This window comes from Protopterus annectens, chromosome 3.part1 (genome assembly GCF_019279795.1).
Source record: "Protopterus annectens isolate FY-2018-M chromosome 3.part1, PAN1.0, whole genome shotgun sequence".
NCBI classification, from domain to species: Eukaryota; Metazoa; Chordata; order Ceratodontiformes; family Protopteridae; genus Protopterus; species Protopterus annectens.
Genome location: NC_056732.1, coordinates 1,909,574,618 through 1,909,602,117, shown reverse-complemented (window position 1 = coordinate 1,909,602,117; position 27,500 = coordinate 1,909,574,618). Strand labels below are relative to the sequence as shown.

The window sequence follows — 27,500 nt, the reverse complement described above, 5'->3', positions numbered from 1 at the left end:
TAAACCCCTAACCAACACACTTACACATAGATACTTACCTGAATTCCACCTACCCATCAACAAACCACAAAACCAGAAGCGCTACTTCAGTATCTCTGAACATTGGGATTTTGAATTTCGCGCTTCTGGTCTTTTGGTATTTAGGGGTTTCGGCTATATAGTCTCGAGATTTTGAAATTCGGTATTTCAAAATTTTGAGATTATGTAGTAAACCCATATATATATATATATAGTTATATCCTTTTTATATGTCTATATATTTATATTAATATATCTACATGTTAATATGTATATATTTTAACTGTATATCTCTATAAATAGTTGTCTATACTTTCTCATATTTCTCTTAGCATACATATCTTATATGTATAAATTTATATATAAAAACATGACTGCTTCCACAGTGTTTTCCACTACTATTCAATATACTTATTCAAAGGGGATCCAATACTTGTCAGCCTGGGACGACATGCTTGACAAGCCACGTTGCTTCAGAGACGGCTTGCACCTGTCGCCCCTGGGCTTTCGAATACTGGCCAAGACTCTTGCCGCCCCAATACTGCCTTTTTTAGGCAAGGCTCAAAAGACAAACCCGCCTCCACAAACAACAATAATAAACAAAAACTGAGGTCAATGCTGCTCAACGCCAGAAGTCTAAACCTCAAAATGCACGCACTCAAGGCTCTCCTTATTATGGAAGAAATTGACGTCTGTGCAGTGACAGAAACCTGGTTCAAGGCTCCAAAGAGCACCCCAGCACTACCAGGCTATATTTAGGCCCCAAAACCAGGACCGGAACACAAAAGGAGGGGGTGTGTCCATATTCATCAAGAACACCCACACCTCTAGGTTAGTAGCACAGCACGTGGAATCTGAGACCATCCAAGTGCAATTGACAGCGGGTAAATTGACTGTTCAATTTATAGCTTGAACCAGATCTCCCACCTTGTCTCAGGACCCTCACGCAGCATTCCTGAAAACATTAGAAAGTATGAAGATTCTACCCAACACCATGCTACTGGGTGACTTCAACTATCCAAACATTGACTGGGAAAACTACTCAAGCTCAAATGCCCTAGTCCAATGCTTCCTTGAGTTTATAAACTCAAACGCCCTTGAACAGCTGGTCACCACTCCCACAAGAGGTGACAACATACTGGACCTGGTCATCACCATCATGGGGAACCTATGTTCCACACCTGAGGTAAACTCGTCATTGGTAAGATCAGATCACAAACTAATCACACTGGACATCCACATCCCCCCCCCCAGTCAAGGAAATCAAGGTAAAAAACTTCTCTAAAGCCAACTTCACACTCCTCAAGAGCAAGGTCGGAAGTTTCAAAGCTCCCAATCAAATGGAAAATGATGACCCATCAGCAGAATCCTTTAAAAGTCCATTCTATGAACACCTTCAAGAATGCATGGACTGAGCCATCCCAAGTAAAACCAAGACCAACTCCTCAAAAAAGAGGAAGCCAGTCTGGTGGGCCCTGGCCATAAATAAACTTTACAGCAGAAGGAGGAAACTCCTGCAAGATAGAACAAAATCCCAAAATAAAAGGCATCTCTGATTAACATCAGTAAAAAACTGCACTCCCTCATTAAATCATCCAAGGCCAACTTTGAAAGAAAAATAGCCAATGACTCTAAGGATAACCACAAGGCCTTCTTTAACTATGTCAAGAGTCTAGGGGCAAACTCTCAGATATGCTCCGAGCTAGTGTATAATGGCCATAAATACACTGAACCAACCGACATTGCCAACATCCTGGCTGACAAATTCAGTGCAAACTTCACCCCCCTCCACTAAAGGGGCTAGCACCCATCCCAGAAGAATGTGTCGCTCCAGATATCTCAGACACACAAGTAAAGACAGCCCTTGCAAAGGCCAAAAACATAGCATCAATGGGACCAGATGCTATCGCAGGTTGTGTCTTACACGAGCTTCAAAATGAACTAACCACCCATCTCAAATCACTATTCAAACTCAGCCTCTCTACAGGCTATGTACCCGAAGAATGGCATACAGCAACAGTTGTACCACTCCACAAAGGTGGTGCCACAACTGACCCTGGGAACTATCGCCCTATAAGCTTGACTAGCTTGGTCTGCAAAGCTATGGAACACATTATCATGGAGCTCATTAACAGGGACATTGGAAACGTCCAGACACTGGACCCCACCCATTTCGGCTTTGTTAAAGGCAGATCTTGCCTCCTGAACTTGGTCAACTTCTTTGAAACAGTCACCAAGGCCATAGATGAAGGGAAGGTGGTCCACACAGCATATCTGGACCTCGCTAAGGTGTTCAACACCATCCCACACTCAGGAATCATAGACAAACTCACCAGCTTAAATATCAACCCCCATGTCATGAGATGGGTTGCCAATTGGCTCTCAGACAGAGCCCACAAGGTAAGAGTGGCAGGCGCTATGTCTGACTCTAAACCAGTCACAAGTGGAGTCCCACAGGGCTCAGTCCTGGGACCCCTCCTGTTCAGTATATATTTCTCCGAAGTACAGGCAAAGGCGGAGGGACTGTGGCTAACCAAGTTTGCAGATGACTGTAAATTGGGTGCAATAATTGACTCTCCAGCTGACACAGACATCCTGCAAAAGGGTCTCACAGAGACAAACACCTGGTGTCAAAGTCACGGCCTCAAGTTAAATGCCAGAAAATGCATAGTAATCCCATTTGGGAAAAACAAAGTACCTACAAACTACCACATAGATGGGAATCCACTAAGTACAGTAGAAGTAATTAGGGACCTGTGTACCCAAGTAGATAACATGCTCTCCTTTGATAACCACATAGCCAAAATGGTCAGGAAATCCTTCTATGTGGCACACCTGGTCACAAAGTGTTTCTCATCTAGATCCAAGGAGGTGATTGTGCCCCTTTACTCCTCACTCATTAGGCCCATAATAGAGTACAATGCCCCATTTGGGATGTACCTCACTAGACACCTGCAACAACTAGAAAGACCACAGAAGTACCTCACTAAGAGGATTAAGGGCCTTAAACAATTACCCTATGAAGCATGACTAAAAAAGCTCCAGCTCTTCTCAGTCGCATACTGTCTGCTCAGAGGTGACCTATGACTGACCTATAGAGCCATGTCAAACCCTGAACTAATGGACATGCTTCACCTCAAAAAAATGAGATCCCTCAGAACCACTCATTGTAGTGACTTGAACCTATGTACAACAATAAACAGGACATGCTGGAGGGATAGATTCCTGTCCCAGAGACTCCCCTCACTCTGGAATAGAATCCCAATCCATATTCGACAGAGCTCCTCTCTGACCCTCTTCAAGAGAGATCTTGATGAGTGGATGGGTAATCGTAAGTTCTACCCTGGGATCACTTCAGGAGCCCTGTTGACAGAGGCCCAGGTTACTAATGTAATGGGGAGGCAAAAGCCATCACTCTGTGGCTAGGCTTATAAATGCCCATGGGCAGATAGCCTAGTACCTACCTATGAACCTGTACTTAATGATATATTTGAAAAAGCAACAGAGTTAGTACAGGTGATGTAATAGTACATTGCTCTGACTATGGTGTACAGGGTCTTGGGTTCAAGTCTTAGCAGGGCTGATTATTTTGTTGCTGGGCAGAACAGTGGCTGATGGAGACAGGGTGATTAAGGCAGCTTTAAGCAGTTGTAAGTGGGTTTGCATGGATTTGCATGATGGTAAGCAATGCCAACACACAGTTAAATGGGAAACTGCTTAATCTGGGTAGGCATCGCTTAGCATCATGCAAACTCACTTACTGCCATTTACTCCCACTTACCCTCATGCTAATTTCTTTAAAAGAAAAGAAAAAAGGAGGTGAAAGGAAAGTGGTAAAAAAAGGGTCACGTAGAGGGAAAAAACAAGGTAAACATGTAAACTGATGTAAATGGGGTTTTTAAGCAACATGTGACTCTGAAGGGAAAGTCTGTAGGTACAAGGTAAGGATAGTTGCACAAGGATACTCACAAAAACTTGGAGAAGACCATAACTGAGATATAAAAGAGGAAAGATACATGTCACAGCCAGAAGGATATGTAACAAATTGTTTGCAAACTGCAAAAATCCCTGTATGGTCTTAAGCAAGTGGCTCGAGCATGGAACTCAAAAGTAAACAAAGTACTGCTACAAGAAGGATTCATGTGAAGCAATTCTGATCCATGCCTATACTCTAAATGTATAGATGCCGAATGGATGTGTCTGTTACTCTATGTGGTTGAATTGATTATTGCTTACAAAATGAATGATGAAATTGCAGAGTTAATAACAGTACTTAATCAGCACTTTGCAACTAAAGAGCATGGTGAGATTACCTAGGCATTAACATAAGGTGTGAGCAGCACGGCAGTTTTCTGTTGAACCTCAGTGCAAAAATCGATTCATTTCTTCAACAGTTCAACATAGCTGAAGCTAAAGGAGCAAGCACACCCATGGACATAGCTTATCCAAAGTTGGAAGGAGAGGAAGATCTTCTACCATCTAATGAGCAGTACAGACAAGCAGTGGGGGTACTGCAGCCACTACATGTCCAGACATGGCAGCAGCCATGTCGCTTCTCTGTAGGCATGTAAGTAAACCATGTCAAAGAGACTGGAATTCAATAAAAAAGTTGTGAGGTATCTCAAAGACAAAAAAGGCTTGAGTTTAAAGTTGTCAGCCATTGGTGACTTAAACCTCACAGGATATGTGGACTCTGATTGTATGTGTGACCTCAACACACACAAATCTACAAGTGGTTACTTGTTCAAATTAGGAAGCTGTCCTATGTCTTGGTCCAGCAAGAAACTGATCTAAGTCGTGCTGTATTCCACAGATGCAAAATTTATCTCTGCTGCCTATGCCAGTCAAGAAGATATTTGATTGAGGTAGTTACTTGAAGATCTTGGAGAACCAGTGACCCAGCTTATGGATTTATATGAGGACAATCAGAGGTGCATTAAGCTTGCAACCAGTGAAGATCAATGCAAGAACAAAACATATTGATGTCAGACACCACTGCATTCATGACTTGGATGAACAAAAAGTGATTGTAATTTCATATAGTGAAACTGATAAAATGATTGCTGATGATATGACTAAGCCCCTCACAAAAAACAAGTTTATATATTTTAGATCACAAATGGGGTTAACTTAAGTAGTAGATGTTAACTGCAGTTGTTTTATATATATATATATATATATATATATATATATATATATATATATATATATATATATATATATATATATATATATATAGAGGTTTACTATTGTTTGTTCAAATGGCAAAACATTTGCTGTTCAAAACAACGAATAGTAAAACCGAAAAAAAAAAAATGAACGGTCATAATGCTGACCCAAATGCTCGACACATTTGAGTCCACATTGTTACCGAAAGCAGCACATGATAGCCGTATAGGAGCTGATGTAAATCAGACTCCTATACTACATATCATGTTTTTCTCCATACCCCCCCTACTGATTTATTCTAACTCCGAGATCAAACCACAGTGGCAGTATGGATGGATTTCCAATTTCCACTGTACCGCGATCTCCATGCAGCTAGTTGAATTACACTTATGTGAATGCAGTAGCAGATTCGCATAAGTGTATTCGACTATCTCATCCACTTTTGTTTTGTGTTCGACATTCTGATTGCCGACAGAATGTCATTCGCACAAACAATAGTAAACCATAATTATCTGTAATAATATGTTTAGTCACAAGATGTCAGTGTTTTCTGGTGAGCACTTATGGTAATATGCTTGATGTAATTTCCTGTTCCTTGTGTAGTGTGTTTCATGATATTACAAAAGAAAGAAAGAAATGTACCTCAGTTTAGAGTGCAATCAGGCTGTAAGCATCTATATGCTGAGCCCAGAAGAAGTTTTTCTAACAGCAGTGGCATATTCCTGGATGATGAATGTGTTTGCGTGCTGTAGTCAGTTGTGAATATGGCAAACAGTTGTGTAGTTCAAGCCAGTTTAATTGCTTTAAGCTAAGACAATGGTGGGTCCTATGAGGGAGGCTGGTGGCAAATTCAGCTATTTTATTGCAGCAGGAGGCAAGTTTCTTTCTTTGGGTGTCGTTTATGTTTGTTAGGATAGGAGCAGCATATGACAGAGTCGGCATTAAGAAGGTGGTGGCCAGAGTTTCTTCTTGCAGTTTTTGTAAGGAATACATTTAATCCTATAAATGGAGCCTAGTTTCTGGTGTGTAGATTTAATGGTGTGCAGTATATGGAGGTCATATTTGAGATTGTCATCTATTATAACGTCTAGAAGTTTACTGTGACTTACAGTTTACAGTTCACTGAAAATATCCAATAAGATTGGAAAAAAAATGATGTTTCAGACCTATGAATTCCTGTTGTCAAAATTCATGGAGCTTAGCAACTATTACTATCTTCACTTTGGCCACAAGTTTTCATTTAGAGGGCTCTAAAGTTGAGCCACTTGTACAAGTCAGCAGTTTTGCAGTATAACTGAGAAGGTGAAGTCTATGAGCTGCCAAACAACTTCAGGCGGTAGTCCTGTTTTCATTCTGTCAGCATTTGCATACTGTGTGAGGCAGAATAAGGCCCTGAACCATTGCACCAGAGAACTAATGCTATGAGCTTTTAATGAGCCTCTTCCTGTAGTCAGGGGTTTGACTACCTCTATTCCCTTTGTCTACTTTGTAAACCAGACATGGATCCGAAGTAATACAGGAAGTTTATTTAGGCTTGTCAATGGCCTTCTGGACCCATTACCTAGAAACTACCTATGAACCAGTTTAATAGTGCTACTGCTTCCAAGTCCCCACTGAAAAAAAGGCAACATTTTTTTTTTTTTGGGGGGGGGGGGTTATTGCTGTAAAATAAAAAAAATATTGTATTCAAGAGAAAGCTATAGATATTCTATCTCAGTATGGACAAAAGTATATGTCTGATGCATCATAATAACCAGAAAAAAATCCTTGTGATCTAGTTAAAGAATCAAGTGACATTATATTTGGCAACTAAGCTACTATTATGCTGTGTATAAGTTTGTACAGATGCAATCTTTTGAAAATTACCAGTAAAGGCATAGATGTGTGATTTTTTTTTTACCCACTGTACGGTTCCTGTTAACAGTCAGTAAGGTTCGGCACACTCCTTAGATTAACAAATTGCACACGTGCACCAACCTGTTTCATTCCCTCATACTGCTCTTGTTCTGCGGCAGTCATTCTCCTGCTAGTACGTGATGTCATTCCTCCAGGCCAAGACTGGCTCCTCTTTTGCTTAACCTTGTTCTGTAATGAAACAGTAGAGAAGATAGCATGAACAAGGACGCACACATGAAATGGGACAGAGTGCAACACATCCCAGAATACTCATAACCTCTTTATTAACACTAGTCACTGACTATCTTTTCTGCCTAGATGTGGCAAGTGCCTTTGGCATGCAAGTTTGTACACACATGCTTTGCTGGGGTCAATATTAGAAGAGTGAAGTGACTAAAGAGTGAATGCTCTTTCGTCGACACGTAAAACCCGCAGTCTGAAAACAGCGAAGTTACGGAACAGCGATTTTTTTCCCAGGGAAAAAAACACTGTTCCAAAAAAAAAATTATAAAGATAAAAGAAAGAGGGGGGCTTTGCCCCCCACACCCCCCTACTTAAAAATACCACCTCCAAGATCACACCACAGTGGAGAAAACAGCAAAGTCCCGAGAACTGCCCAGTGATGTTTTTTCCCTGGGAAAAAAATTGCTGTTACGTAACTTTGCTGTTTTCAGATTTCGGGATTTACATGTCGATGAAAGAGTGTTCGCTCTTCTAATATAGACCCACTTTGCTGCAATAACTGTAATTATGTCCAGTTGTTAATACTCTGCCCCATTATCATCCAAGATGTCTGATATGGTTTACAGATATCGGTGGGTCTTGACTGCACATAACATAAATCATATGCAAAGTACAGTAAACACTAAGTTACGGCAAGTGTATTTGCTATTATGTTGTTGTGTATACATGCAAATAATTACAAAGCAATTTCCTACAATATGTGTTGTTGGCAGAGATTGCACTGGAACAGAATTAATTCTCAATAAATGAGGTAAATACTCTGAATGGCTAACAGAATGCTACTGAAAAAGATTGGCTCAAGCGTTGCCAGCAGTTTGCTGGGTTTTTTCAATGTATACAGGTTACTTTTCTCAGCCCCTTACCAAAGTATGAGATTAATGTGCACAAACAACATATCAAAATAACCTTCATCCACCCTCTTTACAAAAATAGAAAAAAATAGCAAGGTTAACGTGTCAAAAGAATATTTTTTGTCAGCAAGGCGAATTACATTTACTACATGAGGTTTGGGAACTTCCCCATGTGACAGTGTCAAGAGCTACTTCCCGTTAAAAATCATTATCAGCTCTTGTACAGGGATGCTGAAAGGAGAAGTACACTTCTTCACAGCTGTTACAAAGTTAGCAACAAGAGCCTTTAACCTGCCATAATATAACACTCGTATGCATTCTTGGAATACTTCTCAAACAGATAATTAAAATTGTGATTCTTGTCTAATGAAGGCAACGTTCTCACACTGTTTGTCTTACATAACTCTCATCTGTCCAGATTTTTGCAGAATGTCCAGATTTTGCCTCATATTTTTGTTCTGTTCCTCTTAAAACTTGTGATTTCTGACAAATCGCTGAGGATTACAGTCAGTAAAAAATAACATACGCTTGTGTTTCAGACTTAAAATCCTTCAGAAAATACACACTAACACAAAACCTGTTATTCTAGTAACATTCTAGATTTATAGGAGCAATATTTATAATATGTCCCTAGTTTTGGGCATTTGTCCCACCATTCGTTTAAACTTTGTCCAGATTTATTGCACTAAGAGGTTGAGAAGTATGTTTGTCTACTACATCATTATTATCATAATTATGATTCAAAATACCATTACTTGTGTCATTTAGTCCGTGAATATACCTGAAATAATCTAACAGCTTTCTTATTAACTTTTGACCATATGTGAATGGGTTTGCTCCTGTATGAAGCTGGTTTGAGTTTTTGGATGAAGCATAAATCTGGGAGACTTACACTGATATAACTTACTGAGCACACCTGAAAAAGCAAGCTGTTGAACAAGTGAAAGCTTGCATAGTTTCAAATATGAGCTTATATGTAAACCTTGAGAAGTCAGATATTATGAAAGGTCTATTAATGCTGTTATCGTGTAATTATTTCTGCTTTCATTTTGTATCCTAAGAAGGTAATTAGTGTGCTGTTCACTGAAGTTGGGCGATATGAAGCCAGAGCTCCCGATGACCTGAGAGCTTGTCCTCCACTAACAGCAAAAAGTTAAAATGCCTTGAGTTAGGGGGTAACTGCTGTTTGAAGTGAAAAACAATCAAATGAAAAGTAGGTAGGAGGATATAGAGGGATGATCCAGGATAAAGAGTGTTGTCTCATTTACCCTCCTGGGAGATCAGAAATTAGTCACTTCTATTAGTTTTACATAACATTTCTTTCAAGCCAGTGAGTCTCAATAAAACACCAACTACTTTCATCTCATCTCAGAGTAGGGGAGCCATCCTGCATGACTAATTGTAAAACTTATTATTACTATGGCTAATATGACATTGCAGTACTTGCAAGCAATATCCAATCAGCTGCTAAGGGAAGACAAACTGCTGAGGACTGTGGCAAACCTTACAAATGCAGAACAAACTAAACATGGCACCCTATTAATAAATACTAGTGTAGTTGGTCTTTACCTTGACCTTTATTAACTCAGGCACTCATTTACCTACAAGATGCCAAGCATTATTTACTGATGCCAGTTTATGGGAGTGTGGGTAGTGGACAAGCTACTGAAAATGCTCCCAGAATATCTTAAAATCTGATCTGTACATGATCTGTTTAATTAAAGTGTTTCCATGGTGAATATTCTACCCTTTGAGCACATACATTTTAAATGCAAGAATTTCTCCTGTCTTCACAACATGTGTAACTTTAGTATGGCCTCTAGGTTTGTAAAATACCTGAATTATTTCATTTAAACATGACATGACATACAGATTGTAAACTGAGGTATACTGGGGTGCTGAGTAAGGGGATCCGGTATTAAATTTATAGCCATTGTCCATTGATATCTGGTGGATACAGAAATGTGCTCAATTCAGTTGATCTATAATGCACTTTGATGATTTATTTATTTAGCCTTTGTTGATTGTGTTAGTGACTGCAGGCCAGTGTCCTCTTTTCAGGAGAGAAACAACTCATACTGAACAGGGTAAATTTGACCTGGGCACTGGGAAACTTTCCCAGCTCTTTTCAAGCACTAGATGGAGAGAGAGGGCTGTCACTAGCGCTTGGAGACTTCCAAGATGGATGAAGGAGCAAACAGTGTTGCTGGGAATATTTTGCAGTGAGAATCAGAATAAGATTAATTCCTTGATAAAGACCTGGACAACTGAGGTCTATATACAGAGGTAGTGGAACATTTATGAAGGAAAGAGAACCAAATGAAGATGAAGAGATGAGTTGAAGTGATGTGATGGATCGAGTGATAGAGGAGTAATCAGATAATGAAGCTGGTAATGTTGTGGAGAAGCAGATTATACAGACTGAAAGCACAGAGGTATGTTTGGCCAATGGAGTAATCAGTTTTAAGAACATGCCTTTAGAGCAGGGTACTGTGGATGACAGATATGAAGTAAAGAAAAAAAAAACATGCACATGTGTTGTAAGTCAAGGAACAAGAAATGCAAAGTAAACAGAGTAGAAGTGCAGAAACATTTGAAAAAAAAAGGAACAAGAAGCTAAACCAGTTCTATTACTGACAGGTATGATATTATGGACAATATAACAACTAACTTGTTTGGGCAACTAACAATGGGCAAAACTGCAATTCAAATTGTAGCTTGCTACAGATCACCCACCATGTCCCAGGACCCCCATTCCGCATTTCTGGAAAAACTGGGTAACATAAAGGTCCTACCAAACACCCTAATATTGGGTGATTTCAACTACCCAAACATTAACTGGGAGAACTACTCAAGTACTAACTACCTTGTCCATCATTTCCTAGAATTTATAACCTCAAACACCCTGGAACAACTGGTCAACACTCCCACCAGAGGTGACAACATATTGGACCTAGTCATCACCAACATGGGCGACTGGTGTTCCACACCAGAGGTCAACCCCTCGCTGGTTAGATCTGACCACAAACAAATCACTTTGGATATCCACATTCCGCCCCCACCTCTGGACAAGGAAACCACAGTGAGAAACTTTTCAAAAGCAAATGTCACGTTACTTAAGATGGAGGTGGAAAGTTTCAAAGCCCCCATGCTAAAGGATAATACTGTCCAAGCTGCAAAATCCTTTACTAATGCATTCTACGGGCACCTACAAGAATGCATGGATCGTGCTATCCCAATCAAAACCAAGACTCACTCCTCCAAGAAAAGGAAACCAGTCTGGTGGACCCCTGCCATAAGCTATACAATAGAAGGAGGAAACTAGTACAGAAAAGAGTAAAATCCCAAGAAGGGAGGACATCCCTGATCAGTATCATCAAGAAACTACGATCCCTCATAAAATTGTCCAAGGCGAGCTTTGAAAGAAAACTTGCCCAGGACTCCAAAGATAACCACAAGGCATTCTTAGCTATGTCAAGAATCTAAGTGGCAATGCTCAGATCTGCTCGGAGTTAGTGCAGAATGGCACAAAATACACTGAACCAACTGATATTGCCAACATCCTGGCAGACAAGTTCAGTGTAAACTTCACCCCCCTCTCACCCTCAAAAGGGCCCATAACCATACCAGAAGAATGTAGAGCCCCTGAAATCACAGACAATCAGGTTAAAACAGCCCTCTCCAAAGCCAAAAACACAGCATCAGTGGGACCGGACGGTGTCCCAGGCTGTGTCCTACATGAGCTCAAAGACGAATTAACCCCTCACCTAAATACACTGTTCAAACTCAGCCTCTCTACAGGCTACGTAGCCATAGAGTAGTGCACAGCAACAGTTATTCCGCTCCACAAAGGTGGAGCCATGACAGACCCCAGGAACTATTGACTAGCTTGGTCTGCAAGGCTATGGAGCGCATCATCATAGAACTCATTAACAGAGATATTGGGAACCTCCAAACACAGGACCCTATCCAGTTCGGCTTTGTTAAGGGCAGATCATGCCTCCTTAACCTGGTGGACTTCTTTGAGACAGTTACCAAGGCTATAGATGAGAGAAAGGTGTACACACAGCCTACTTAGACCTTGCAAAGGCCTTCAACACCATTCCGCATTCTGGTATTATAGACAAGCTCACCAGCCTGAACATAAACCCCTATGTCACAAGATGGGTTGCCAGTTGGCTCATGGACAGAACCCACATGGTGAGAGTTGCAGGAGCTAGGTCTGACTCTAAACCGGTTACAAGTGGCATTCCCCAGGGCTCAGTCCTAAGACCTCTCCTGTTCGGCATATACTTCTCAGAGGTACAGACAAGCACAGGAGGACTATGGCTGACCAGGTTCACAGACAACTGCAAACTAGGGGCTATAATTGATTCACTGGCTGACACAGAAATCCTCCAAAAGGGTCTCACTGAGATGTATACCTGGTGTCAAAATCATGGCCTCAAGCTAAATGCCAAAAAGTGCATAGTTATTCCCTTTGGAAATAACAAAGTACCCACAAACTACCACATAGGTGGTAGTCCCCGAAATATGGAAAACATAATAAGGAATCTGGGGACCCAAGTAGATAGTAATCTCTCCTTTGATAATCACATTGCCAAAGTGGTTAGAAAATCCTTCTATGTGGCCCACCCAATCACAAAAGGGTTTGCATTCAAATCAAAAGAGGTCATTGTGCCCCTGTACTCATCACTCATCAGACCCATCATAGAGTACAATACCCCATTTGGGATGTACCTTACAAGACACCTGCAACAGCTGGAAAGACCACAGAAGTACCTCACCAAGAGGATCACTGGCCTCAAACAGATGCCCTATGCAACTCGACTTAAGAAACTCCAGCTGTACTCGGTTGCATACCGCCTGCTCAGAGATGATCTCTGCCTGACATATAAGGTCATGAACAACCCCGAATTGATGGACATGCTCCACCTAAAGAAAACCTTATCCCCTCAAGCCACATGCTCTAGGGATCTAAACCTCACCACAACAATAAATAGGATGTGCTGGAGGGATAGATTCCTGTCCCAGAGACTTCCCATGCTTTGGAACAAGATCCCAATCTACATTAGGCAGAGCTCCTCGCCAACACTCTTCAAAAGAAACCTTGACGAATGGATGGGAAACAGAAAGTTTACCTCGGGGATCACTTTAGTGACTCTGCTGGACAGAGGCACAGGAAACTAATCTAGGGGGTGGCGAAAGCTAACACATTCTAGCTAGGCTTATAAATGCCTTTGGGCAGATAGCCTAGTACCTACCTATGAACCTATGAACCTATATTATATTTACATTAGGATTTACTTTAAGGGGCATAAGAGCAATGATACATTTGGGGTCAGAAGACTTTTGTGAAGAAACTTTTGAGACTTTTACAGGTATAGAAAACTTTATGGGTGAAACAGAAAAAAGAAATAACATATCACCTTGCAAAGACTGTATTTGTCACAACTTTGGCTTACAGATAAAAAAAAAATGTCCTGCTATTCAATAGTTCAGAAATTTCAGAATTTGAACTTAAAACTTTTTTGACCATATATAATAAAGTGAATGAAAAATAGAAAATGTATGATAACAGAAATGTATGGACTGGGGGGTGAGAAGTGTGATTTACACCGGATATATACATAAAGGAAAGGTTAAACATATTTCAAATAATATAATAGTGAATGGGAAAGGAGCAACTGATTTGTATTGGTGCTAAATGAAGGTTTGCCTCTAATGTGGGGATAAAAACATTTGGTTCAGGAATGTGCCGAAAGAAGATGTGGTCAATGTGGTAAACAAGGCCATAATACTAGAATCTGTAGACAGTTTAGTAAGAAATGTGATGTTTCTGGTTTTAGAAGGAAATGTAATGTGTCTGGCTAGTTTTTGGTTTGAACGTCCAGTGTTGGAAAGAGAAATGGTACATGAAAAATAAATTGAGAGGGTGGAAAGACAATCTGTAGGAATCAAACAACAGGAAGAAAGTGAAATGGCTGATGCAAATGAGGAAGAAAGTGAAAATGCTTGACTCAAGGTGAAGAACAAAGCAAGGGCAAAGGACTAATTAAAGAAAATATTCAGATAAAAAAGAAAATAAGGATGCTTGGTTAGCAAGTGATGAAGAGGAAAGAGGGAAAGATCAAGAACAGAAAGAAATTAAATTAGTTGGAGGGCAGGTGAGAAACAGAAAAATAAGAATACAAGGAATTGTTATCATCATGAATCCACTTTTTCCCATTTTCTACATGGGATTTGGGTGTCATGTCAACTGTCTCCATATCTTTCTATTCAATGCCACTCTCCTACCTTCTTTGACACTCATGCTGGACTGTTGTAAGTCTTCTCTCACAAAATCCATCCACCTCTTTGTTGGACACTCTCGCTTCCGCTTGTCTTCTTCCTGCCTATCCAAAATCTTTAGCAAATCGTCTTCTGCTTTTCTGCACGTGTCCAAACCACTGTATTATGTTCTCTTTAGCCTTTTACTCTAATTGAAGCTACTTTGGCTTCTCCTCTGATGTTCTCATTTTTTTGTATGTCCCACAGTGTGCATCCTCCCACCTGACTCAGGTACTTCATCTCTATCACTTCTAGCTTCCTCATCTAGTCTGCCTTTACTGCCCAGGTTCCTGTAACATAAGGTATTATTGGTCACACCACTGTTTTGTACACCTTACTTTTCAGCTTCTTGGCATTCTTCTGTCATGTACTACAACTGACATTCTGTGCCAGTTGGCTGAAGCCTCTCTGATTCTAGTTTTGACCTCATTTAGACTTAATTCTCTTCAACCACCCCTCCCAGATACTTGAAGCTATTAACCTGTTCCACCATTTTCTCCTATCTGAAGTCTCAGTTTGTTCTGATTTCTCCCATTTGCTCCTATTATTACTGTCTTATCTGTACTCAGCTTCATCCCACATGCCTTCAGTTTTGCATTCAATTCCCCAGCCCTTTGCTGACATTCGTGCTCAGAGTCTGCCTGTAGTGCCACATTGTTTGCATATAGCAGCTTTATCTGTCCCCCTCCAACTTGTTTGCTAATGTAGTCCATCACCAGTGTGAACAGCAGTGGGTTTAGAGCTGAAACCTGATGCAGCCCCACTGAGGACTGAGGATTTTCCGTCTAGTGGCAGTACGTGGCAGCCTGGTCTATATGAGTTGGGAAACACATTAGAGAGACCCAAGTGTAGTTATTTTACTGGCCAGATGACTTATTAGCCAGCTTATTTTGTTTTTTTTACTGCCTGTATAAATGAAACACATTTGTGCAGCTCTTGGCGCATTTCCGCAGATCTCAAGCATTACATGTTGCTATGTATGGAAGAGAAGACTATGATATGATACTGTCTGCAGAGCTGGTAGGTGAAACAGTAAAACTAAACTAAACTAAACTCTTTCAAATTCCATTGAGAGTTTGAAATGTAGCCTGGCACAGTTGATGTGTTTGATAATGAGCGGGAATCTATGAGGTGAAAATTTGGACATTCTGCAAAGATCTGGACAGTTGAGAGGTATAAGAGTCTACTGAGAATTAAGGAGGGACAGCGCAGAAATTCAAGGAAAATCAGGTACTTTTCTGCTTCTTTCCTTTTGCTCTGCCCTCTGTAGCATATTCCAGTAGAAAAGTGTGGCTGCTCAATGGTACTTCAGTGGCTGGACTTTTTTCTATTGGCAGATACTCAGTTTACAACAGGCACACAGAGTAAGCTGTCCAATCAGCATGCATGCTTTTGAATTAGAATGACCCATCATTGTATGAACCAAAATCGTCCTTTTTAAGTTAAAATGTATCCACAGCAGTACTCATGCAAGTTAGCCAGAAAGCACAAAAGGAAACACTGGGCCCAACTTTAAATAGCAATTAAAAGTAACAAAGCAATAAGGCAACCAATTAACAAATTAGATCTGGAACAAATCTGAGGAAAACAGATGGTGAAAATTGTAGAAATTAACTTTCCTCTCACAAAGGCTATTCACTACAAATCTAGCAAGCCCAACACCAGGCTGAACAAACTGTTTTAGTTGCAGAACAAAATAATGCATGTACAGTAAAATTTCCAAGAACAGTTCTAGGAACATCAACATTAGGGCAAAACAAATTCAATATAGTTTGTTCTTACTTCCCTGATGTACAAAAACTCAGAAAGAAATTGTGTATCCAAAGCAGTATTCTTACTGCAGGTTAGTCACAAGGAACAGCAGCAAAGCCATGGCAAAAGCCTTTGCCCTGATGGCCAAACCATTAGTTTGTACCATGCAACGAAGAAAGAACTGGCGCTACCTTGTCGGTGCTCATTAACTCTATGGCCATAACCAAACTGCTAGCCTAAAAACTAAAACCTGGATAATGAGCTTGATAACTGGTTACCAATGACCAAGAAATCAAAGAATAATGGGAAGGTGTGATGTCCCTGTTCTCTGTGACATGTAGCATTAACTCATTCATGAACCTGATATATTAAATACAATGTACTAACTAGGAAAGATCAGCTTTATAGTAACAAGGCTAGTGTTTCTGGAAGTAGACACTGGGAAAAGTAATGAGTCGTCTCTTCATTCATGCCTTCTCTACTGCTGAGGAGACAGAGAAAGACCATGTACTGGTCCACTTGAATGGATAGAAGACATATGATAGGCTGAAATGGAAGTTTATGTTCATAGTTCTAGATGTGAAAAATTTCTTTTCTTAGCATGTGTTGTTCTTTGAGAACTTAGAAATTCAAAGAGTCTTGGATATCTACTAAGGTAACAACCACAAGGGCCACAAGGGCCTTATTAAGCCTAGCCATGCATCCCAAATGTATCCAAAAAGTTTGGTTCACTAGAGGTTATTTTTAGGGGTATGTGTCAGCTAGAATTCCATCCACTGGTCCAGGTTACACTTGAATAGGGTCAGGGAAGAACCCTGCTTCACATGGATGGGAAGCCTGTTCCAGAACAGGAGCATTTTCTGAGGTGCATAACTGTCCTGCCAACATGTCCTATTTATGCCCCAAACAAGTTTTAAGTTCCTGGATTGGGTAGTTCTGGTACTTTTTGTTTTGTAGATATGCAAGAGGTCCATCAGAGTGGGATCCTGCCTTGTATGCCAGACATAGATCACCCCTCAACAGTATGAAGGATACACAGTATAGGGACATGGCTTTGAAGTAATCTGCACAGGACATGCTGCTAAAGCCCTGTTAAGGATAGGGCTTTGAAGCAATCTGCACAGGACATGTTGCTAAAGCCCGGTTAAAGCTAAGGCTTTGAAGTAATCTGCACAGCACATGTTGCTAAAGCCCTGTTAAGGACAGGGCATTGAAGCAATCTGCAGAGGACATGTTGCTAAAGCCCGGTTAAAGCTAAGGCTTTGAAGTAATCTGCACAGGACATGTTGCTAAAGCCCTGTTAAGGACAGGGCATTGAAGTAATCTGCAGAGGACATGTTGCTAAAGCCCTGTATTCTTGTGAGGAATCTCTGTGGACATTCTAGTTGTTGCATGTGCCAGGTCAGGTATATACTGAAGGGGGTAAGCAGTGACAGGTCTGATGAGGGCTGAGTACAGTGAAATGATAATTTCCTTGGATTATATGCCATACACTTGCTTATAATTTGAACAACACAGAATGGTTTCCTTACTACCTTAGACACATGTTGGCAAAAGTCAAGTAACTGTCTACGTATGGCCCCAAATGCCTGATTACTTGGTTTACTCATAACTTAGCAGTGGTGCAGCAGTAGTGTTGTCGCCTTACTGTAAGAGGTTCTCTGGTTCAATTCTCTGCTGGGGTGCCTTCTGTGTGGAGTCGGCACGTCCTCCCTGCATTAGTGTGGGTTTCCTCCGGGTGCTCCCGTTTCCTCCCATATTACAAAGACATGCATCTAGCATATTTCTCCCTGGGCCTCTGCTGAAAATTGACTTTGCTCCAAGTCGGACTTTCCCAGTTAACAAATGTTAAATAAAATAAATTAATACTCTTGGGATGGTGGCCTAATGGTTAAGGTGTTTGCCTTCCAAGTGTGTTACCAGTGACGTAGGTTACTGGGTTAGCCAACTTCCCAAAGAGTAATATTAGGCATTTCTTAAGATTGAGTGTTAAATTGTGTCTATGGCACCATTTATTTGTCTGTATTACCCCTTCCTAGATGATATTAGTGTCTTGGGGGATTGTATAACTGCTCTAAGTTTGTAGTCAACTGCAAACTTGGTCAATAAGAGACCCTTTATGTTAGCATTGACTTCTGAGAAGTAGATGCCAGAAAGGAGAGAACCCAGCACTGAGCCCTGAGGAACTCTGTTAATAACCAGCCTCTTTGTAGAGGTGGATTCCCTTATTCTAACTTCCTGGATCCTATCTGTGATCCAGCTGGCAATCCAGCATGTAACACAGGGATTTATGCCGAATTCCATGAGTTTGTTTACAATATTTCCCAGCACAGTCCCCCTGTCTAGTCAATTGGTACATATTCTTTTCTCACTCCTTAGTGTCCACCTTTTCATATAACTCACCACACGACTTATCCTTAACCTTCGCCACCTCTTTCTTTACCATATGCCTCATCTCCTTGTACACCTGTCTACTTTCTTCATCTCTCTGACAATCCCACTTCTTCTTCACCAACCTGTTCCTCTATATACTCCCCTGTACTTCCTCATTCCACCACCAAGTCTCCTTGTCCTCCTTCCTCTGTCCAAATGTCACACCAAGCACCTTTCTATCTGTATCCCTTACTACCTCTGGTGTGGCTGTCCAGCTGTCTGGTAACTCTTCACTGACACCTAGTGTCTGCCTTAACTCTTCCATGAATTCCACCTTACAGACATTCTTTTTCATCTTCCATCGTTTCATCCTTGGTGCTGCCCTCACTCTCCTCCTCTTCTCGCCAACATCATCCTACAGACTGCCATCCTATACTGCCTAACTACGCTTTCCCCTATCACCACTATGCAGTCTCCAATATCCTTCAGACTGAACCTCCTGCATAGGATTTAATCCAGCTGTGTACTTCTTCCTGCACTCTTGCATGTCACCCTATGCTCCTTCCTCTTCTTAAAATACATATTCACCACAGCCATGTCCATCCTTTTCACAAAATCCACTACCACCTGACCTTCTGCATTCCTCTCCTTAACACCATACCTACCCATCACCCCCTCATACCATCTGTTCCCTTCACCAACATGCCCATTGAAATCTGCTCCAATCAACACTCTCTCACCCTTGGGTACACGCTCTACCACTTCATCTAACACTCCAAAATTTTTCTTTCTCATCCATCGCACACCTAACATGCACTAACAACATTCATCATCACACCATCAATTTCCAGCTTCATCAACATCACTCTATCTGACACTCTTTTCACCTTCACTCTTGACATACTGTTCCTTCAGGATAACCCCTACCCCATTTCTCCCCCCATCCACACCATGGTAGAACAATTTGAACCCACCTCGATACACCTGGGCTTACTCCCCTTCCATCTGGTCTCTTGCATGCACAATGTATCAACCTTCCTTCTCTCCATCATATCAGCTAGGTTTCTCCCTTTACCAGTCATGCATTTAAAGTTCATACCCTCACTTCCACACTCCTAACTTCAGCCAGCAGTAGCACAATTTCCATCAGTAGCCTGTTGGCTAACAGTACTGAGTGCAGTCACTGTTCACATGAGCCTCAACTGATCCAGTATGGAAATCTGTATTGTTATCCGCATATTTGATCTGGAAAACGTTTACACTGGGTGCCCTTCCTGACATAACCCTCCCCATTTATCCGGGTTTGGGACTGGCACAATGAAATACGCTGGCTTGTGCATTCCCAGTGGCTGGGCTGATGTGCAGCAGGTTAGGGTGATAAAGGATAATGAAGAAAACATACTCACAAGTGAAGAGGGTATGTTGACCTAATGGAAAGAGTTCTTTGAAGGGCTGATGAATGAAGAGAGTGAGAGAGAGAGAAGTTTGGATGACGTGGGGAGAGTGAATCAGGAAGTGCAATGGATTAGCAAGGAGGAACTAGGGACAGCTATAAAGAGGATGAAGAATGAAAAAGGCTGTTGGTCCAGATGACATACCTATGGAAGCATGGAGGTATTTAGGAGAGCTGGCAGTGGAGTGTTTAACCAGATTGTTTAAGGAAATCTTGGAAAGTGAGACGATGCCTGAGGAGTGGAGAAGAAGTGTATTGGTACCAATTTTTAAGAATAGGGGTGATGTGTAGCTGTAGTAACTACAGAGGGATAAAATTGATCAGCCACAGTATGAAGTTATGGGAGGAGTAGTGGAAGCTAGTTTAAGGAGGGTGGTGATAATTAGTGAGCAGCAGTATGGTTTAATGCGAGGAAAGAGCACTACAGATGTGATGTTTACTCTGAGGGAGTTGATGTAGTAGTATAGAGAAGGTCAGAAGGAGTTGCATTGTGTCTTTGTGGACTTAGAGAAAGCATATGACAGGGTGGCTAGAGAGGAGTTGTGGTATTGTATGAGGAAGTTGGGAGTTGCAGAGAAGTAAGAGTGGTACAGGATATGTACAAGGGCAGTGTGACTGTGGTGAGGTCTGCGGTAGGAGTGATGGATACGTTCAAGGTTGAGGTGGGATTACATCAAGGATCATCTCTGAGCCCTTTCTTATTTGCATTGGTGATGGACAGGTTGACAAACAAGATCAGACAGGAGTCCCCATGGACTATGATGTTTGCAGATGACATTGTGATCTATAGTAAGAGTAGGGAACAGGTTGAAAATACTCTGGAGAGGTGGGGATAGGCTCTAGAGAGAGGTGAGGAAAGAAGGTCAGCAGGACCAAGAGAGAATATATGTATGTGAATAAGTGGGAAGACAGGAATGGTGAGGATGCAGGGAGTAGAGCTGGTGAAGGTGGATTAGTTTAAATACTTGGGATCAACAGTTCACAGTAATGGCTAGTGTGGAAGAGAAGTGTAAAAGAGAGCACAGGCAGGGTGGAGTGGGTGGAGAAGAGTGTCAGGAGTGATGTGTGACAGATGGGTACCAGTAAGAGTGAAAGAGAAGGTCTAGAAGATGGTAGTGAGACCAGCTATGTTATATGGGTTGAAGACAGTGGCACTGATAAAAAGACAAGAGTCAGAGCTGGAGGTAGCAGAGTTAAAGATATTAAGATCTGCATTGAGTTTGATGAGGATGGACAGGATTAGAAATTATTATATTAGAGGGTCAGTTTAGGTTGGATGGTTTGGATACGCCAGAGAGGGGAGTTTGTGTTGTTTTGGACATGTGCTGAGGAGGGATGCTGGGTATATTGGGAAAAGGATGCTAAGGATGGAACTGCCAGGTAAGAGGAAAAGAGGAAGGCTTAAGATAAGGTTTATGGATGTGGTGAGAGAGGACATGCAGGTGGTTGGTGTGACAGAGCAAGATGCAGAGGACAGGAAGAAATGGAAGCAGATGATCCATTGTGATCACCCCTAAAGTGAGCCGATGAAAAAAGAAAGAAAGTTTACAAAACCCTAGTGGGGTTTTTTATCAAGTTCCTTGACCAGGTCAATGTAGGCATTATGCACCATTTTGATCTAATCAGTTGCCTTGTTGACCTTCTCAAAGAAGACTACCAAACTGAGTAGGTTTGTTTTTTATTTTGTTTGTAGGGTAAGTTTTTTGGGGATGTACAGTTTTCATTGAATTCACATGTTTTGGAGGAATCATTGAATTTGCATGTTTTTGGGGATGTAAACATGAACACTATCATGACAGTTTTTTAGCTATTAATAAAATATTTTTTTCTGAATTTTTTTTTTTGAGCTATAAATAATTTAGTTTTTATGGACACATACATATTAGGCATTATCAGACAAATATTTATTTATATTTATAGTGTTCTAGTTATATACTGTTTATGATTAGGTAACTGTGTGTTTTTCTATTCTATCTAGTTTACTTATATACTTATGTATATGATTTTAGTTCTTATAACAGACCTGATGAAGGCTTTATTGCATTAGTTAATCAAAAGTGATTTTAGTTATAAGTCAGTCTTATTTATTTGTTATTTACTTGCATATTATGCTTTTATTAATACCTGATTTGGGAATGTGGTTTGCAAATAGATAGTTAGGGTTTTCCTTAACTAGGATTTAGTTTGAACCAAAACGAAAAAGACTTGTACCACCAAAGGATGAGCAAGCCTGGAACACAGTACCACAAGAACTCCACCAGCATAATCAAAAACCTTTTATTGAGCACCTTTGACAGGCTGTAACCAAAGACTTCATCAGAATACTCCAAAACTTAATACACTCTTGTTAAATATTAAAACCTGTGAGAACACATGACATAGTAAGCCAATGAAACTTCTCATAACATAACATAATAAGCCAATGAAACTTCTCATAACATAACAACTGGCAGCTATTTTGGAGTCACCCAGGTATTTTAGATCAGGTGGGAGACATGCCACAAATAGTGTTTAGGAAAGGTTCAAGCATTAAGCAGTTACTTGAGAGGGTAAATGTTTTTGAAAGTAGTAGTACTAATATTGGGACTAAAAAATATGGCTGCTGTTCCCAATGTTACTTGGTCATGAATTGTGACCAGATTAAGTTGAACCACACTACCATAAAACCTAATGGCAAATTTTCTTGCAACTCCAAAGGGGTTGTTTATGCTGCCCCGTGTCAGAATTGTAATATGTTCTACATTGGGAAATCCAAAAGAAAGTTAAGGGACAAAATGTATGTGCATCACAGGGACATAAAAAATAGTAACAACAAAAATTCCTTGTATAAGCACATAGAAAAATATTCAACACACATTTTTTTATGTGCTGTTGTTGAAGGGGTCAAAATAGATCCTAGAGGGGGTCCCTGGGAAGATTATTTAGAATTCAGGGAATTATGTTGGCAAATCAAGTTGAATGCCTGTGCCCCCCAGGTCTTAATGACAACATCAGTATTAGCAACCTATTAAGGCTGCATTCTTATGTTATATAGTTTTTATTAGGTTTTATATGTATGAGCTGTATATTTTGACTTCTGTTTGTTGAAATGTTTTCATAACATTTTTTGTCATTCGTTAGGTAATTGTGTTTCATTTTAATTTTGTGAAGTGTTAGATAGAATAAGTCTGGTTCTAGTTAATGTTATGAGAAGTTGCATTGGCTTACTATGCCGTGTTCTCACAGGTTTTAATATTTAACAAGAGTGTATTATGTTTTGGAGTATTCTGATGATGTCTTTGATTACAACCTGACGAAGGCACTCAATAAAAGGTTTTTGATTATCCTGGTGGAGTTCTTGTGTTGCTGTGTTCCAGGCTTGCTCATCCTTTGGTGGTAGGATTTAGTTTGATGTAATCAGTAGTAGTGTGTGGGGCTGGGTACTTGCTGTTCTTAAATACACTTTTACAACCCTGCTTATTTTGTTTCCCTTGAATAGGTGGCTTAAAATTAAACAATTTGTATATTTTCCACACCTACTTCTCAGTGTATAAAAGATGATGTGTTTAACTTTGTAAAATATTTCTGATTTTTTGTTACTGAGGATCACTTGTCTGTGATGAATAAAGGCTTGTTGCTTTGGAACACTACCTTGGTTTTATAATTGTTTGGGAAGTATTGTGACTGAACTTGTCAACAAAGTTTTAAGACCAGTAGTTTCTTTGTTTTTTATTTATTCTTTCCACATATTAAAAACACGTTAGTTGAATTTCATAAATATAAAGACTTCCTGAATGCACCACACCTCAAAAGTACCAATGATCAAAGAATGTTTCAATGAAAATATACCAAATATGGATACTGATAAAACCAACATTATGCCATCACTAAAAGCTATACAACAAACATCTACTGCTGTTAATATAACAAAACAACAGCAAAAGTGAATACTATTTACCACTGCCCATATTTTAACCAACTGGCAAATGCTCATCAAACCTACTTACAGAGTTGGGAGGTCAAAGTTCCCATATGTCCGATAAACAAAACACCTTTTACTTTCCCCACACACCATAACTCATACAGCTGGACACCATTCATTCAGTTAATCACACTTTAATGTTGTTGTGTCTTTCGGCTTTTCCTGGTTAGGGGTCACCACAGTGGAACTCCGGTTCGCTAATGATTGGCAGTAAATTTTTATGTGCCGAGTTGCCGGCCCTGACGCACAACCTTCAACGAACGTACGCCCATTCACGCATGTCTCCACACAGAAGACGTTCTAGCTTTGAATCGAACAGGACAACATCTTACTGTGAGGTGACAATGCTACCGCAGCACCACCACCGCATAGCTCACACTTTAATGATTTTCACTGTTGGTGAACAGCATCTTCAATTATTCATTGCACGTATTCCAGCAACTGGTAAAACAGTTACTACTCTAGGGCATGTAATATTTAGCATTTGTGTGTGTGTGTGTGTGTGTTTGTGTGTGTGTGTGTGTGTGTGTGTGTGTGTGTGTGTATATATATAACTCTAGGGCATGTAATACTTAGCATTTGTGTGTGTGTGTGTGTGTGTATATATATATATATATATATATATATATATATATATATATATATATATATATATATATATTGATCTTAGAACAAATCATAGCATCCTTGTCAAGGGCTAAAAATAATACTCCATGGGACCAGTCAACATACCAGACTGCATTCTCATCAGTACCAAATATGTACTATCTGTACCTCTACTTAAACTGTTCAGCCTTATCCTACCAACAGGGTTTGTGCCTGATTCCTGGAAACAGCCACTGTGACTCCCTTACACAAGGATGACCCTTCTACAGACCTGGTAATTATAGGCTCATCTGCCACACCAGCCTTATATGCATTTCATAGCAGAACACATTTCTACACACTTATGCAACTCAACTGACCTAGACGCAAATTGATTTGTTTTTGAAGGGTTGGTTCTGTCTCTTGAATTCAATAAGCTTCTTTGATAAGGCTGCAGATGCTGTCAACAGTGGTGTCTCTGTGTACACTGATTATCTTGACCTGTTTTAGGCTTTTGACACTATTTTGCATGCAGTATTATTTAAAATTAGACAAACCTGCAACATAAATACCTCTGTTACCCACTTAACTGCAAATTGGCTGTCCAACATTTTCATGTTTGTGAAAACCTGCCCGTGCCCTCTCTTAACATAACTGTAAATAGGCGGGCAATATAGGAATCAGTAATGGGCCTTCTTCTCTTTGACATTTATTTTCCATGTATGCAACCCAATATCCCTGAAATGTGGATGACCAAGTTTGCTGATGACTGCAAGCCTGACTCACTTACTTGCTACCTACTTCTTCACTGCCTATATCCATTAACCTCTCTGTTGGTGATTAACTCAGACACATCAGTAACCTTCCGAACCCTGACAACAACCCTTTACATCACACTTCCCTCTCCTCTTCTTCAGCAGAATACCTCATTTTTTATTTAAAACAAGTATTATCTAAATACAGCTCACTACTTTTAAAACAAATCCAACTCAATGGGTCTGCAGGCACAGACAATTAGTACTACTTATTCAATCACTACTGTCATGTTTACATTGTGAAACTTCTCCTACATATCTTTAGCCTCTGTCTTTGTAACAATACTATGTCCGACATTTAGAAAAATGTCATTAGGAAACCTTTACCCAAGAAAAACAATCCCGCACTACCTTCCCACTATCATCCCACCTCCAGTCTTATTACTTTATGCAAAGACTTAGTGAAAAAATGTCTGCCTCCAACCCTAACTTTACATCAACCAATACCACATGCTATCACATAGGCAACATGAATTATGTTCTAGTCAGACCACTTCCATGGCCATCTTGTCTCTGAGAGATGATATTCTAATGGGGATGGACAAAGATTTGCTCATAGGAGCTACCTTCACTGGTGTCACTGGAGCCTTTGGTCTGGTCAACCACCCCACCATTTTAGACCCCCTTAATGAAATAGATGTCAGCCCTAATACAATATTGTGGTTCTATAGCTGTTTCAGTAATCACCACTTCACTGCCAGTGTTGGCTCCTCTACCTTTTCTACTTCCTAAATACAAAATGGCATCCAATAAAGCTCCATTCCTGCCTCCATCTTATTTTTTATCTACATTAGCAAACCTCCTGTTAATCTACCTTACCTTCCTCTCATACTATTCACCAGTGATATGGTCCTTTACTATTCAAATCATTCTCTCAGTTCCCTGCAGTGTTACCTACAAGCAGACTTCTACTCCATTATCTAATGGATTATGAATAGAATCCTCATACTTAATTCATCAAAAACAGATACTATGCTGTATGTTTCCAGAGGGAAACTCAACAGAACACATAATTCCTTGATAATCCATCATAAAATCAATACACCACTAGAAAATGTTCCCTCTTTCAAGCACCTTAAAATATTTTTAAACCTTCTTACAGTTTTAATGTACATTTTCACAACAGATGTAAAAAAGGTTAATGCTCCTTTTTTGAGGTACCCAAAGTCCTCCCTTTCCCTCCCACTCCTTTAGGTCAGCAATGGGTAAAGATATTCTACTTCTACAATGCAAATATGGTAGTATTAATGATTGATGATGATGATGATAATGACAATGATTAGTCCATGCTACATAAAAAAAAAATACAATACAGCTATACAATCCATCTCAAACAAACTTTGAAGCATTATCACCTGGTATCCTAGTGATGAGCATCACTACTTAACATGGAGAAAACTGAGTACCTTCCAGTTAAACAAAGACCTGATCTCCTCCTTGGCTAACAATTGCTTAAATGGCTACATGAGCAAACTCTCCTTCCTCTAACCTCCAAACTAATAAAATAACCCCTTTCGTACAATCTCAGAAACCATAGCCAATCAGGTCCACCGCTACAAACCCCTCAATTCAAGCTGCATGCTCCATATCATTTGTTTTCTGTATGAGGCTCAAACTCTGGCAAATCTTACTCTTCCAATCTCAAAGACATCTCACCTTCAGTCATTGTAAGTTGACTGAAAAGACAAAATTCTGAAATGCAAAATGATAGAAACTCAAAATATTGAACATTGAATTTGCCCTTTCCCCACTGTTGTGTACCCAAGGAGTTATTTTACATAATTTGCAGGGTGTTTTTTTTTTGATAGGTTCATAGATTAGTACTAAGCTAACTGCCCTTGCAATCTGTTTTAAGCTTAGCCAATTATCCTGTGTGAGACTCAGACCCTGCACCTTGTGGTTGTAAGGCAAACACCTTAATCATTAGGCCACCCTCCCAACCATGTGCGTGTGTTCTGGGGTTTTGCACCACTTGTACTAAAAAAATGTTTTTGACATTTAAGTTTTTTGACATTTTGTGTTTTACCTTTGTATTTTTGATCAAATTACATGAA

General features: G+C 40.2%; 1 protein-coding gene across 1 annotated transcript in view; it reads right to left on the bottom strand.

Moving 5' to 3' along the window:
- Positions 1-27,500, bottom strand: part of LOC122797953 — a 271,287-nt gene that overhangs the window by 68,242 nt on the left and 175,545 nt on the right. Inside the window, exon 8 of the mRNA XM_044066474.1 lies at positions 7,165-7,272. Within this exon, the coding sequence (XP_043922409.1) occupies positions 7,165-7,272 (108 nt within the window). The remainder of the gene's footprint in view (positions 1-7,164; positions 7,273-27,500) is intronic.